Here is a 13749-nt window from a genome sequence, read left to right as displayed (position 1 = left end):
GCAATGGGGCAATGGGGGTAATGGGGGCAGTGGGGGTAATGGGGGCAATGGGGCAATGGGGGTAATGGGGGTAATGGGGGCAATGGGGGTAATGGGGGTAATGGGGGCAATGGGGGCAATGGGGCAATGGGGCAATGGGGGTAATGGGGGCAGTGGGGGTAATGGGGGTAATGGGGGCAATGGGGGCAATGGGGGCAATGGGGGCAGTGGGGGTAATGGGGGTAATGGGGGCAATGGGGGCAATGGGGGCAATGGGGGCAGTGGGGGTAATGGGGGTAATGGGGGCAATGGGGCAATGGGGGTAATGGGGGCAATGGGGGTAATGGGGGTAATGGGGGTAATGGGGGCAATGGGGGCAATGGGGGCAATGGGGTAATGGGGCAATGGGGGAAATGGGGCAATGGGGCAATGGGAGCAATGGGTCCCTGTGGGTCCCTATGGCCCCTATGGGTCCCTATGGCCCCTATGGGTCCCTGTGGGTCCCTATGGCCCCTATGGGTCCCTATGGGTCCCTATGGCCCCTATGGGTCTCTATGGCCCCTATGGGTCCCTATGGCCCCTATGGGTCCCTATGGCCCCTATGGCCCCTATGGGTCCTCACCTCTCGGCCTCCTGCCCCAGCAGCGCCCTCTCGAGCAGGTCCCGGCTGGGCCCCGGCTCCAGCCCCTGCGCGGACAAAGCCCCCCCCGACGGCAGCGCCAGCGCCGGCCCCGCGGCGCCCTCCAGTGGCGGCTCCGGGGAGGGCGCCCGAGCCTCGCCCTGGCCCCGCATGCGGGCGCTGGGGGGGGAATGGGGGTCAGAGAGGGCCCCATAGAGCCCTATAGGAACCCATAGAGCCCCACAGAGCCCTATAGGAACCCATAGAGCCCCAAAGAGCCCTATAGGAACCCATAGAGCCCCATAGAGCCCTATAGGAACCCATAGAGCCCCATAGAGCCCTATAGGAACCCATAGAGCCCCATAGAGCCCTATAGGAACCCATAGAGCCCTATAGGAACCCATAGAGCCCCATAGAGCCCTATAGAAACCCATGGAGCCCTACAGGAACCCATAGAGCCCCATAGAGCCCTATAGGAACCCATGGAGCCCCATAGAGCCCTATAGGAACCCATAGAGCCCCAAAGAGCCCTACAGGAACCCATGGAGCCCTACAGGAACCCATAGAGCCCCATAGAGCCCTATAGGAACCCATAGAGCCCCATAGAGCCCTATAGGAACCCATAGAGCCCCATAGAGCCCTATAGGAACCCATAGAGCCCCATAGAGCCCTATAGGAACCCATAGAGCCCCATAGAGCCCTATAGGAACCCATGGAGCCCTACAGGAACCCATAGAGCCCCATAGAGCCCTATAGGAACCCATGGAGCCCTACAGGAACCCATAGAGCCCCACATACAGCATATATAGAGCACCTAGACAAACATAGATACATGCATGCATAGAGCCCATATACACATACAGTACATATATAGTACATATATGCATACATACACACCCGTAAGTAAACTATATATGCATAAAGAGCATACACCATATATATATCTATATGCATATAGATCCATACAGACCACATACACAACACTTATATACGCACATGCATATGCCTCTATAGATGCATACAATATATACATATATACAATACATAACACATACACGCATACATGTATATATGCATATATAAATGTACCTATATATAGTACATAGCCTACAGACGTATACATGCATATACATATAAGGGAAGCTATAGTGTATATACACAGATCACGCATAGCACAAACATAACCCCTACATGCTCCCCTATATAACCCTATATAACCCCCACATAACCCCTCTACAACCCCTATATAACCTCTCTACAACACCTATATAACCCTCATATACCTCCCTATATAACCCCCATATAACCCCTATACAACCCCCACAAAACCCCCACACAACCTCTATATAACCCCCATACAACCCCTACATAACTCCTATATAATCCCTACATAACCGCTATACAACCCCTGCACAACCCCTATATAACCCCCATACAACCCCCATATAACCCCTACATAACCCCTATACAATCCCCATACAACCCCTATATAACCCCTATATAAAACCCATACAACCCCTACATAATTCCTATATAATCCCCTATATAACCCCTATATAACTCCTATACAACCGCATACAACCCATATATAACCCACTATACAACCCCTACATAACCCCTATATAAACCCTACACAACTCCTATATAACCCCTATATAACGCCCTATGCAACCCCTATATAACCCGCTATACAACCCCTACATAACCCCTATATAACCCGCTATACAACCCCTATATAACCTGCTATACAACCCCTATATAACCTGCTATACAACCCCTATATAACCCGCTATACAACCCCTATATAACCCGCTATACAACCCCTACATAACCCCTATATAACGCCCAATACAACCCCTATATAACCCGCTATACAACCCCTATATAACCCGCTATACAACCCCTATATAACCTGCTATACAACCCCTATATAACCCGCTATACAACCCCTACATAACCCCTATATAACGCCCAATACAACCCCTATATAACCCGCTATACAACCCTTATATAACCCGCTATACAACCCCTATATAACCCGCTATACAACCCCTACATAACCTGCTATACAAACCGCTATACAACCCCTATATAACCCGCTATACAACCCTTATATAACCCGCTATACAACCCCTATATAACGCCCTATACAACCCCTATATAACCTGCTATACAACCCCTATATAACCCGCTATACAACCCCTATATAACCCCTACACAACCCCTATATAACCCCTATATAATGCCCTATACAACCCCTATATAACCCACTATACAACCCCTATATAACCCGCTATACAACCCCTATATAATGCCCTATACAACCCCTATATAACCCCTACACAACCCCTATATAACCCCTATATAACCCGCTATACAACCCCTATATAACGCCCTATACAACCCCTATATAACCCCTACACAACCCCTATATAACGCCCTATACAACCCCTATATAACCCCTACACAACCCCTATATAACCCCTATATAACGCCCTATACAACCCCTATATAACCCGCTATATAACCCCTATATAACCCCTACACAACCCCTATATAACGCCCTATACAACCCCTATATAACCCCTATATAACCCGCTACACAACCCCTATATAACGCCCTATACAACCCCTATATAACCCCTACACAACCCCTATATAACCCCTATATAACGCCCTATACAACCCCTATATAACCCGCTATATAACTCCTATATAACCCGCTATACAACCCCTATATAACGCCCTATACAACCCCTATATAACCCCTACACAACCCCTATATAATGCCCTATACAACCCCTATATAACCCGCTACACAACCCCTATATAACCCGCTATACAACCCCTATATAACCCGCTATACAACCCCTATATAACCCGCTATACAACCCCTATATAACCCGCTATACAACCCCTATATAACCCGCTATACAACCCCTATATAACCCGCTATACAACCCTTATATAACCCGCTATACAACCCCTATATAACCCGCTATACAACCCCTATATAACCCGCTATACAACCCTTATATAACCCGCTATACAACCCCCCTCCACGCCCCCCCCCGTTACCTGCCCATTGGTCCCTCCCCGCGCAGCTCCCGCGGGCGGCGCCGGGGCTCCTGGAGCGTTCCATGGGCGGGCGCGGGGGGGGCCGCCAGGGGGAGCTCTGCGCGCGGCAGCGTCACCTCCTGCGCCTCCGAGGCGTCCTCCCCGCAGTGCGGGCAGAAGATGAGGCCGTTCAGCGGCGCCACGCATGCGCGGTGGAAACGGTGCCCGATGCGCACGTCCGGGTGGCACTCCAGGAACGTGCCCTACGGCGGGATATACCGGACCTATAGGGGTCTATGGGGGCCCTATAGGGGTCTATAGGGGTCCTATAGGGGTCTATGGGTGTCCTATAGGGGTCTATAGGGGTCCTATAGGGGTTTATGGGGGTCTATGGGTGTCCTATAGGGGTCTATGGGGGCCCTATAGGGGTCTATAGGGGTCTATAGGGGTCCTATAGGGGTTTATGGGTGTCCTATAGGGGTCTGTAGGGGTCTATGGGTGTCCTATAGGGGTCTATGGGGGTCCTATAGGGGTTTATGGGGGTCTATGGGTGTCCTATAGAGGTCTATAGGGGTCTATGGGGGTCCTATAGGGGTTTATGGGGGTCTATGGGTGTCCTATAGGGGTCTATAGGGGTCTATGGGGGTCCTATAGGGGTTTATGGGGGTCTATGGGTGTCCTATAGGGGTCTATAGGGGTCTATGGGGGTCCTATAGGGGTTTATGGGGGTCTATGGGTGTCCTATAGAGGTCTATAGGGGTCTATGGGGGTCCTATAGGGGTTTATGGGGGTCTATGGGTGTCCTATAGGGGTCTATAGGGGTCTATGGGGGTCCTATAGGGGTTTATGGGGATCTATGGGTGTCCTATAGGGGTCTATAGGGGTCTATGGGGGTCCTATAGGGGTTTATGGGGGTCTATGGGTGTCCTATAGGGGTCTATAGGGGTCTATGGGGGTCCTATAGGGGTTTATGGGGGTCTATAGGAGTCCTATAGGGGTTTTTGGGGGTCTATGGGTGTCCTATAGGGGTTTATGGGGGTCTATACGGGTCTCTATAGGGGTCTGTGGGAGTCCTATAGGGATTTCTATAGGGGTCTATGGGGAGCTATAGGGAGACTCCAGGAACGCACCCTATAGTGACATATAGGAGACTATAGAGTCCTATAGGGGTCTATGAGGGGCTACAGGGGGACTCCAGGAATGTGCCCTATAGCTACATATAGGCGGCTATAGGGCCCTATAGGGGTCTACACTGGGCTATAGGGGCCTATGGCGGTCTAGGAGTCCCTAAGGGGTCCCTAATGGGCTCTATGGGGTCTCATGGGGTTGTAAGTGAATACAAGGGATAGCTATGGGTCCCTATGGTCTCTATGGGTCGCTATGGGTCCCTATGGTCTCTATGGATCTCCATGGGTCCCTATGGATCTCTATGGGTCCCTATGGTCTCTACGGGTCGCTATGGGTCCCTATGGTCTCTATGGGTTGCTATGGGTCGCTATGGTCTCTATGGGTCCCTATGGGTCTCTATGGGTCGCTATGGGTCCCTATGGATCTCTATGGGTCCCTATTGTCTCTATGGGTCGCTATGGGTCCCTATGGTCGCTATGGGTCTCTATGGGTCCCTATGGTCTCTATGGTCTCTATGGGTCCCTATGGCTCCCTATGGATCTCTATGGGTTGCTATAGTCTCTATGGGTCGCTATGGGTCCCTATGGTCTCTATGGGTCCTATGGGTCTCTATGGGTCCCTATGGGTCCCTATGGGTCCCTATGGTCTCTATGGGTCGCTATGGGTCCCTATGGTCGCTATGGGTCTCTATGGGTCGCTATGGGTCCCTATGGTCGCTATGGGTCTCTATGGGTCGCTATGGGTCCCTATGGTCTCTATGGGTCGCTATGGGTCCCTATGGTCCCTATGGATCTCCATGGGTCCCTATGGATCTCCATGGGTCCCTATGGGTCTCCATGGGTCCCTATGGTCTCTATGGGGCTCTATGGGGTCTCTATGGGTTGCTATGGGTCGCTATGGTCTCTATGGGTCGCTATGGGTCCCTATGGTCGCTATGGGTCTCTATGGGTCTCTATGGGTCTCTATGGGTCCCTATGGTCTCTATGGGTCCCTATGGTCTCTATGGATCTCCATGGGTCGCTATGGGTCCCTATGGTCTCTATGGATCTCCATGGGTCGCTATGGTCTCCATGGGTTGCTATGGGTCCCTATGGTCTCTATGGATCTCCATGGGTCGCTATGGTCTCTATGGGTCTCTATGGGTCCCTATGGTCTCTATGGATCTCTATGGGTTGCTATAGTCTCTATGGGTCCCTATGGGTCTCTATGGGTCCCTATGGTCTCTATGGGTCCCTATGGGTCGCTATGGTCTCTATGGGTCGCTATGGGTCCCTATGGTCTCTATGGGTCGCTATGGGTCCCTATGGTCGCTATGGGTCTCTATGGGTCACTATGGGTCCCTATGGTCGCTATGGGTCTCTATGGGTCCCTATGGTCTCTATGGGTCGCTATGGGTCCTATGGTCTCTATGGATCTCCATGGGTCGCTATGGTCTCTATGGGTCGCTATGGGTCCCTATGGTCTCTATGGATCTCCATGGGTCGCTATGGGTCCTATGGTCTCTATGGATCTCCATGGGTCGCTATGGTCTCTATGGGTCGCTATGGGGTCCCTATGGTCTCTATGGTCTCTATGGATCTCCATGGGTCCCTATGGTCTCTATGGTCTCTATGGTCTCTATGGTCTCCATGGGTCTCTATGGTCTCTATGGGGTCTCTATGGTCTCCATGGGTCTCTATGGATCTCTATGGATCTCTATGGGTCGCTATGGGTCCCTATGGTCTCTATGGGTCGCTATGGGTCCCTATGGTCGCTATGGGTCACTATGGGTCCCTATGGTCGCTATGGGTCTCTATGGGTCCCTATGGTCTCTATGGTCTCTATGGATCTCCATGGGTCCCTATGGTCTCTATGGATCTCTATGGTCGCTATGGTCTCCATGGGTCTCTATGGATCTCTATGGTCTCTATGGGGTCTCTATGGTCTCCATGGGTCTCTATGGATCTCTATGGATCTCTATGGGTCGCTATGGGTGGCACTCACCGCGGTGCAGAAGAACCCGCAGCCGGGGCAGCAGTGGTGCTGGACCATGCGGGCCCGGTGCCGCTCGCACAGCACCATGAGGGGCACCCGGCTCGAGGGCCGCATCGTCTCCCGCTTCAGGATGCTGCTGCCGCAGCCGCTCAGCTGGGGGCAGCCAATGGGAGCCAAGGGGAGCCAACGGCAGCCAATGGGAACCAATGGGAGCCAAGGGGAACCAATGGGAACCAAGAGCGCCCTAATGGTACCCAATGGCACCCTAATGGTGCCCAATGGTACCCAATGGCACCCCAATGGTACCCAATGGGACCCAATGGCACCCCAATGGTACCCAATGGCACCCTAATGGGACCCAATGGGACCCTAATGGTACCCAATGGTACCCAATGGCACCCCAATGGTACCCAATGGGACCCAATGGCACCCCAATGGTACCCAATGGCACCCTAATGGTACCCAATGGCACCCTAATGGTGCCCAATGGTACCCAATGGCACCCCAATAGTACCCAATGGCACCCTAATGGTACCCAATGGGACCCAATGGCACCCCAATGGTACCCAATGGCACCCTAATGGTGCCCAATGGGACCCAATGGCACCCCAATGGTACCCAATGGCACCCTAATGGTACCCAATGGCACCCTAATGGTGCCCAATGGTACCCAATGGCACCCTAATGGTACCCAATGGGACCCAATGGCACCCCAATGGTACCCAATGGCACCCTAATGGTACCCAATGGGACCCAATGGCACCCCAATGGTACCCAATGGGACCCTAATGGTACCCAATGGTACCCAATGGCACCCCAATGGTACCCAATGGGACCCAATGGCACCCAATGGCACCCTAATGGTACCCAATGGGACCCAATGGCACCCCAATGGTACCCAATGGCACCCTAATGGTGCCCAATGGTACCCAATGGCACCCTAATGGTACCCAATGGGACCCAATGGCACCCCAATGGTACCCAATGGCACCCTAATGGGACCCAATGGGACCCAATGGCACCCCAATGGTACCCAATGGGACCCTAATGGTACCCAATGGTACCCAATGGCACCCCAATGGTACCCAATGGTACCCAATGGCACCCCAATGGTACCCAATGGCACCCTAATGGTACCCAATGGCACCCAGTAGGACCCTAATGGCACCCCAATGGTACCCAATGGCACCCCAATGCTCCCCATAACCACTGAGTTCCCCCCGATCACCCCATAACCTTTAGGCTCCCCCCCAGTGCCCCCCCATACCCTTTTGGGGTCCCCCCCCCAATGCCCCCCCATAACCTTTAGCCTCCCCCCTCCCCCCCAATGCCCCCCCATGACCTTTGGGGTCCCCCCCCCATGACCTTCGGGGTGCCCCCCCGTGACCTTTGCCCCCCCGTACCTGCCCGTCCACGCTCTCCGTGGCCATGCAGAGCCCCCGGGCCCCGTCCGCCCCCCCCCGCTCCACCTTGGGCGCTTCCATTCGGCACGAGCACAGGGGGAGCTCCTCGAAGCGCTCGGCCTCCAGCGACGGGCCTGCAGGGGGCGCCCGTCAGCAGCGCCGGAGCCAATGGGGAGCCAGGGGCCGTGATTTGAGGACGGGGCGGGGCCAATGGGGAGCGAGGGGGCGTGGCCTCACCTGGCGGCGGCGGGGACATGGCCCCGCCCCCTGGCAGCGTCAGGCAGCCCAGGGGCAGCTCCGTGTACTCGGAGGGGGGGCTCCGGGGGGGGGCAGCAGCACCCCTTGGGGGGGGGCAGATCCATTGCATCCCAGTGCCCCCCATTCCCATCCCAGTGCCCCCCATTCCCATCCCAGTGCCCCCCATTCCCATCCCAGTGACCCCCATCCCATCATATCCCAGTGCCCCCCCAATTCCCATCATATCCCAGTGCCCCCCATTCCCATCCCAGTGACCCCCATTCCCATCATATCCCAGTGACCCCCATTCCCATCCCAGAGTCCCCCATTCCCATCATATCCCAGTGCCCCTATTCCCATTCCAGCGCCCCCCCATTCCCACCCCATCCCCATCCCATCCCCATCCCCATCCCATCCCCATTCCCACCCCATCCCCACCCCATCCCCATCCCATCCCCATCCCATCCCCACCCCTTTCCCTTTCCCATTCCCATCCCATCCCCATCCTAATCCCATTCCCATTCCCACCCCATCCCCATCCCATCCCCATTCCCATCCCCACCCCTTTCCCTTTCCCATCCCCATCCCCATCCCATCCCATCCCCATTCCCACCCCATCCCCACCCCATCCCCATCCCATCCCCATCCCATTCCCATTCCCATCCCATTCCCACCCCTCTCCTTGCTCCTTGGCTCCTTCCTCTTCCTCTTCCGGGCTGGTTTCAGCCAGGGGCTCTCCTTCCAGCGGCGCCGGGCCCTGCGCCGGGAGCTGGATGCGCTCTGGGGGGGTGGGGATAGGTTAGGACCCCCCCATTGCCCCCTATAGGACTCCTATGGGCCCCTATGGGCCCCATTGCCCCCTCACCCGGTCCGAGGCGTTCCCGGACTCTTCGTCCTCCTCCTCTTCCTCCTCCTCTTCCTCCTCGTCCTCATCTTCCTCCTCCTCCTCCTCCTCCTCCTCGCTCAGCGCCTCCCCCCCTACGTCCCCCTCGGACTGAGCCCCCCAGACCGGGAAGAGCGGTGAGGAGGGAGCCCCCATTGACCCCCATTGATCCCCATTGATCCCCATTGACCCCCATTGATCCCCATTGATCCCCATTGACCCCCATTGATCCCCATTGATCCCCATTGATCCCCATTGATCCCCTTTGACCCCCATTGACCCCATTGATCCCCATTGACCCCCACTGACCCCCATTGATCCCCTTTGACGCCATTGATCCCCTTTGATCCCCATTGACCCCATTGATCCCCATTGACCCCATTGATACCCATTGACCCCCACTGACCCCCATTGAGCCCCATTGACCCCCATTGAGCCCCATTGATACCCATTCACCCCATTGATCCCCAATGAGCCCCATTGATCCCATTGATCCCCATTGACCGCCATAGACCCCCATTGATCCCCATTGACCCCCATTGATCCCCATTGATACCCATTGACCCCCATTGATCCCTATTAACCCCCATTGACCCCATTGATACCCATTGATCACCATTGACCCCCATTGATACCCATTGACCCCATTGATCCCCATTGAACCCCATTGATACCCATTGACCCCCATTGATCCCCATTGATACCCATTGACCCCCACTGATCCCCATTGACCCCCATTGATACCCATTGACCCCATTGATCCCCACTGAGCCCCACTGATCCCCACTGATCCTCACTGAGAGCCACTCATCCCCACTGACCCCCATTGAGCCCCACTGACCCCCATCGAGCCCCACTGATCGCCATTGATCCCATTGACCCCCATTGACGTCCACTGATCCCAATTGTTACCCATTGCCCCCCATTGATCCCATTGAGCCCAACTGATCGCCATTGATCCCATTGACCCCATTGACCCCATTGATCCTCATTGACCCCCACTGACCCCATTGAGCCTATTGACCCCCATTGATCGCCATTGACCCCCATTGATAGCCATTGACCCCGATTGACTCCATTACCCCCATTGCCCCCATAACCCCCACTGCCTCCATTCCCCCCATTACCCCATTGCCCCCATTACCCCCATAGCCCCCATTGCCCCCATTACCCCCATAGCCCCCATTCCCCCCATAGCCCCCATAGCCCCCATTACCCCATTGCCCCCATAGCCCCCATTACCCCCATTGCCCACATTCCCCCCATAGCCCCCATTACCCCCAATACCCCCATTGCCCCCATTACCCCCATAGCCCCATTGCCCCCATTGCCCTCATTACCCCCATTACCCCCATTACCCCCATAGCCCCCATTGCCCCCATTGCCCCCATTGCCCTCATTGCCCCCATTACCCCCATTACCCCCATTACCCCCATAGCCCCCATTGCCCCCATTAGCACCTTGCTGTCGGAGTCCCCGTGCCCGTCCACGCTGAAGCCATCATAGAACACGGAGAAGCCGCCCCCCCCTTCGCTGTCCCAATCGTCCCCAGGGCGGGAGACACGGGGGGGGCGGCCATCTCCTCGGTCACGGTCACCTGCAGGCAATGGGGGTCAATGGGGATCAATTGGGATCAATGGGGATCAATGGGGATCAATGGGAAGCAATTGGGATCAATGGACATCAGTGGATGCCAATGGGGGTCAATGGAGATGAGTGGCTCTCAGTGAGGATCAATGGGGGTCAATGGGGATCAATGGGGATCAATGAGGATCAACGGTGATCAATGAGGATCAATGGGGATCAGTGGGGCTAAATGGGTGTCAATGGGGATCAATGGGGTTCAATGGCACCCAATGAGGATCATTGCGGAACAATGGGTATCAGTAGGTGCCAATGGGTGCCAGTGGGTGTCAATGGGTATCAATGGGTCTCAATGGGTGCCAATGGGCAATCAATGGGGATCAATGGGTATCAATGGGGTCAATGGGTATCAATGGGTGCCATTGGGTTCCAATGGATATCAATGGGTATCAATGGGCAATCAATGGGCATCAATGGGGGGTCAATGGGGACCAACGAGTGTCAATGGGTGCCAATGTGGGTCAATGGGGGTCAATGGCTATCAATGGGTATCAATAGGCATCAATGGGCATCAATGGGGGTCAATGGGGATCAATGGGGATAAATGGGGACCAACGAGTGTCAATGGATGCCAATGGGGGTCAATGGGGGTCAATGGGGACCAACGAGTGTCAATGGGTGCCAATGGGGGTCAATGGGGATCAATGAGGATCAATGGGGATCAGTGGGGCTAAATGGGTGTTAATGGGTGTCAATGGGGATCAATGGACATCAATGGATACCAATGGGGGTCAATGGAGATGAGTGGCTCTCAGTGAGGATCAATGGGGGGCAATGGGGATCAATGGGGGGCAATGGGGATCAATGGGGATCAATGGGGGTCAATGGGGGTCACCTCGGTGCTGTGCCTGGGCCCAGGTCTCTGCAGCCGCTTGTGCAGCCCCTCGGGGCCGAACCCCAGCTTGGGTCGTTTGGGGGGGTCTGGGGGAGGCAATGAGGGAGGGGTCACCCCACTGACCCCCCCATCCTGCCCCATAGCCCCCATTGACCCCCCCATCCTGCCCCATAGCCCCCATTGACCCCCCCATCCTGCCCCATAGCCCCCATTGACCCCCCCATCCTGCCCCATAGCCCCCATTGACCCCCCCATCCTGCCCCATAGCCCCCATTGACCCCCCCATCCTGCCCCATAGCCCCCATTGACCCCCCCATCCTGCCCCATAGCCCCCATTGACCCCCCCATCCTGCCCATAGCCCCCATTGACCCCCCCATCCTGCCCCATAGCCCCCATTGACCCCCCCATCCTGCCCCATAGCCCCCATTGACCCCCCCATCCTGCCCCATAGCCCCCATTGACCCCCCCATCCTGCCCCATAGCCCCCATTGACCCCCCCCCATCCTGCCCCATAGCCCCCATTGACCCCCCCATCCTGCCCCATAGCCCCCACTGACCCCCCCATCCTGCCCCATAGCCCCCATTGACCCCCCCACCCCATCCTGCCCCATTGACCCCCATTGACCCCCCCACCCCATCCTGCCCCATTGACCCCCATTGCCCCCCCCACCCCATCCTGCCCCATTGACCCCCATTGCCCCCCACCGGGCTCCTCGATGCTCCGGAGCTCATCGGACACCCGGAAGTGCAGCATCTCCGACACCCGCTTCTCAGGGACCTGGGGGGACCCAGGGTTAAGGGGGCTCCATAGACCCCTATGTACCCCCTATAGACCCCTATGTACCCCCTATAGACCTCTATGTACCCCCTATAGGCCCCTATAGACCTCCTAAAGACCCCTATAGACCCCCATATGCTCCCTATAAACCCCTATGTACCCCCTATAGACCCCTATATACCCCCTATAGACCCCTATAGACCCCCTATAGACCCCTATAGACCTCCTAAAGACCCCTATAGACCCCCATATGCTCCCTATAAACTCCTATGTATCCCCTGTAGACCTCTATGTACTCTTTATAGACACCCATATACTCCCTATAAACCGCTATTTATCCCCTATAGACCATTATGTACCCTCTACAAACCTCTACAAACCCCCTATAGACCCCCATATACTCCCTATAAGCCACTATTTAGCCCCTATAGACCACTATGTACGCCCTACAGACCCCTACGTACTCCCTATAGACCGCTATGTACCCTCTACAAACCCCTATAGACCCCCTATAGACCCCCATATACTCCCTATAAGCCACTATTTAGCCCCTATCGACCACTATGTGCGCCCTACAGACCCCTATGTACTCCCTATAGACCGCTATGTACCTCCTATAGACCCCTATATGGCCTCTACAGACCCCTATATACCCCTTACAGACCCCCATATGCCGCCCATAAACCACTATGTACCCCCTATAGACCCCCTATAAAGCTCCATATACCTCCTATAGACCCCTATATATCTTCTATAGACTCCTATATACGCACTATGGCCCCTCCACATACCTCCTATAAACTCCTTATATACCTGCTACAGCCCCCCCTATATACCCCCTACAGCCTGCCCATAGACCCCTATATACACCCTATGGCCTCCCCATAGACCCCCCTATAACCACACCTATAGCCCCCCTACAGCCCTCTGTAGCTCCCCTATAACCACCCCTATAGACCCCCATAGCCCCCTATAACCAACCCTATAGAACCCCATAGCCCCCTATAACCACCCCTATAGACCCCCATAGCTCCCTATAACCACCCCTATAGACCCACATAGCCCCCTATAACCACCCCTATAGAACCCCATAGCCCCCTATAACCACCCCTATAGACCCCCATAGCCCCCTATAACCACCACTATAGACCCCCTATAACCACCCCTATAGGCCCCCTATAACCACCCCTATAGACCCCCATAGCCCCCTG

The 13749-nt window shown here is 55.3% G+C and overlaps 2 protein-coding genes across 2 annotated transcripts in view; one reads left to right on the top strand and one right to left on the bottom strand.

Annotated features, from left to right (window-relative positions):
* The window catches only part of LOC308231166 (histone-lysine N-methyltransferase EHMT2-like), a gene marked incomplete at its 5' end in the record, with an annotated part of 32645 nt that extends 19437 nt beyond the window's left edge, over positions 1-13208 (bottom strand). Inside the window, 13 exon segments of the mRNA XM_080636305.1 lie at positions 602-778; positions 3677-3918; positions 6767-6910; positions 8161-8294; positions 8398-8501; positions 9072-9095; positions 9098-9177; positions 9263-9391; positions 10741-10832; positions 10835-10877; positions 11760-11845; positions 12466-12538; positions 13203-13208. Of these exon segments, the coding sequence (XP_080492431.1) occupies positions 602-778; positions 3677-3918; positions 6767-6910; positions 8161-8294; positions 8398-8501; positions 9072-9095; positions 9098-9177; positions 9263-9391; positions 10741-10832; positions 10835-10877; positions 11760-11845; positions 12466-12538; positions 13203-13208 (1334 nt within the window).
* The window catches only part of ATF6B (activating transcription factor 6 beta), a gene marked incomplete at its 5' end in the record, with an annotated part of 11022 nt that continues 10481 nt past the window's right edge, over positions 13209-13749 (top strand). The window contains 1 exon segment of the mRNA XM_080636304.1: positions 13209-13229. Coding sequence (XP_080492430.1) covers positions 13209-13229 — 21 coding nt within the window.

Source organism: Psittacula echo (assembly GCF_963264785.1).
Source record: "Psittacula echo genome assembly, chromosome: 31".
In the NCBI taxonomy this organism is placed as follows: domain Eukaryota; kingdom Metazoa; phylum Chordata; class Aves; order Psittaciformes; family Psittacidae; genus Psittacula; species Psittacula echo.
Note: the sequence above shows the minus strand (reverse complement) of the source record. Positions and strands in the feature narration are given on the sequence as shown.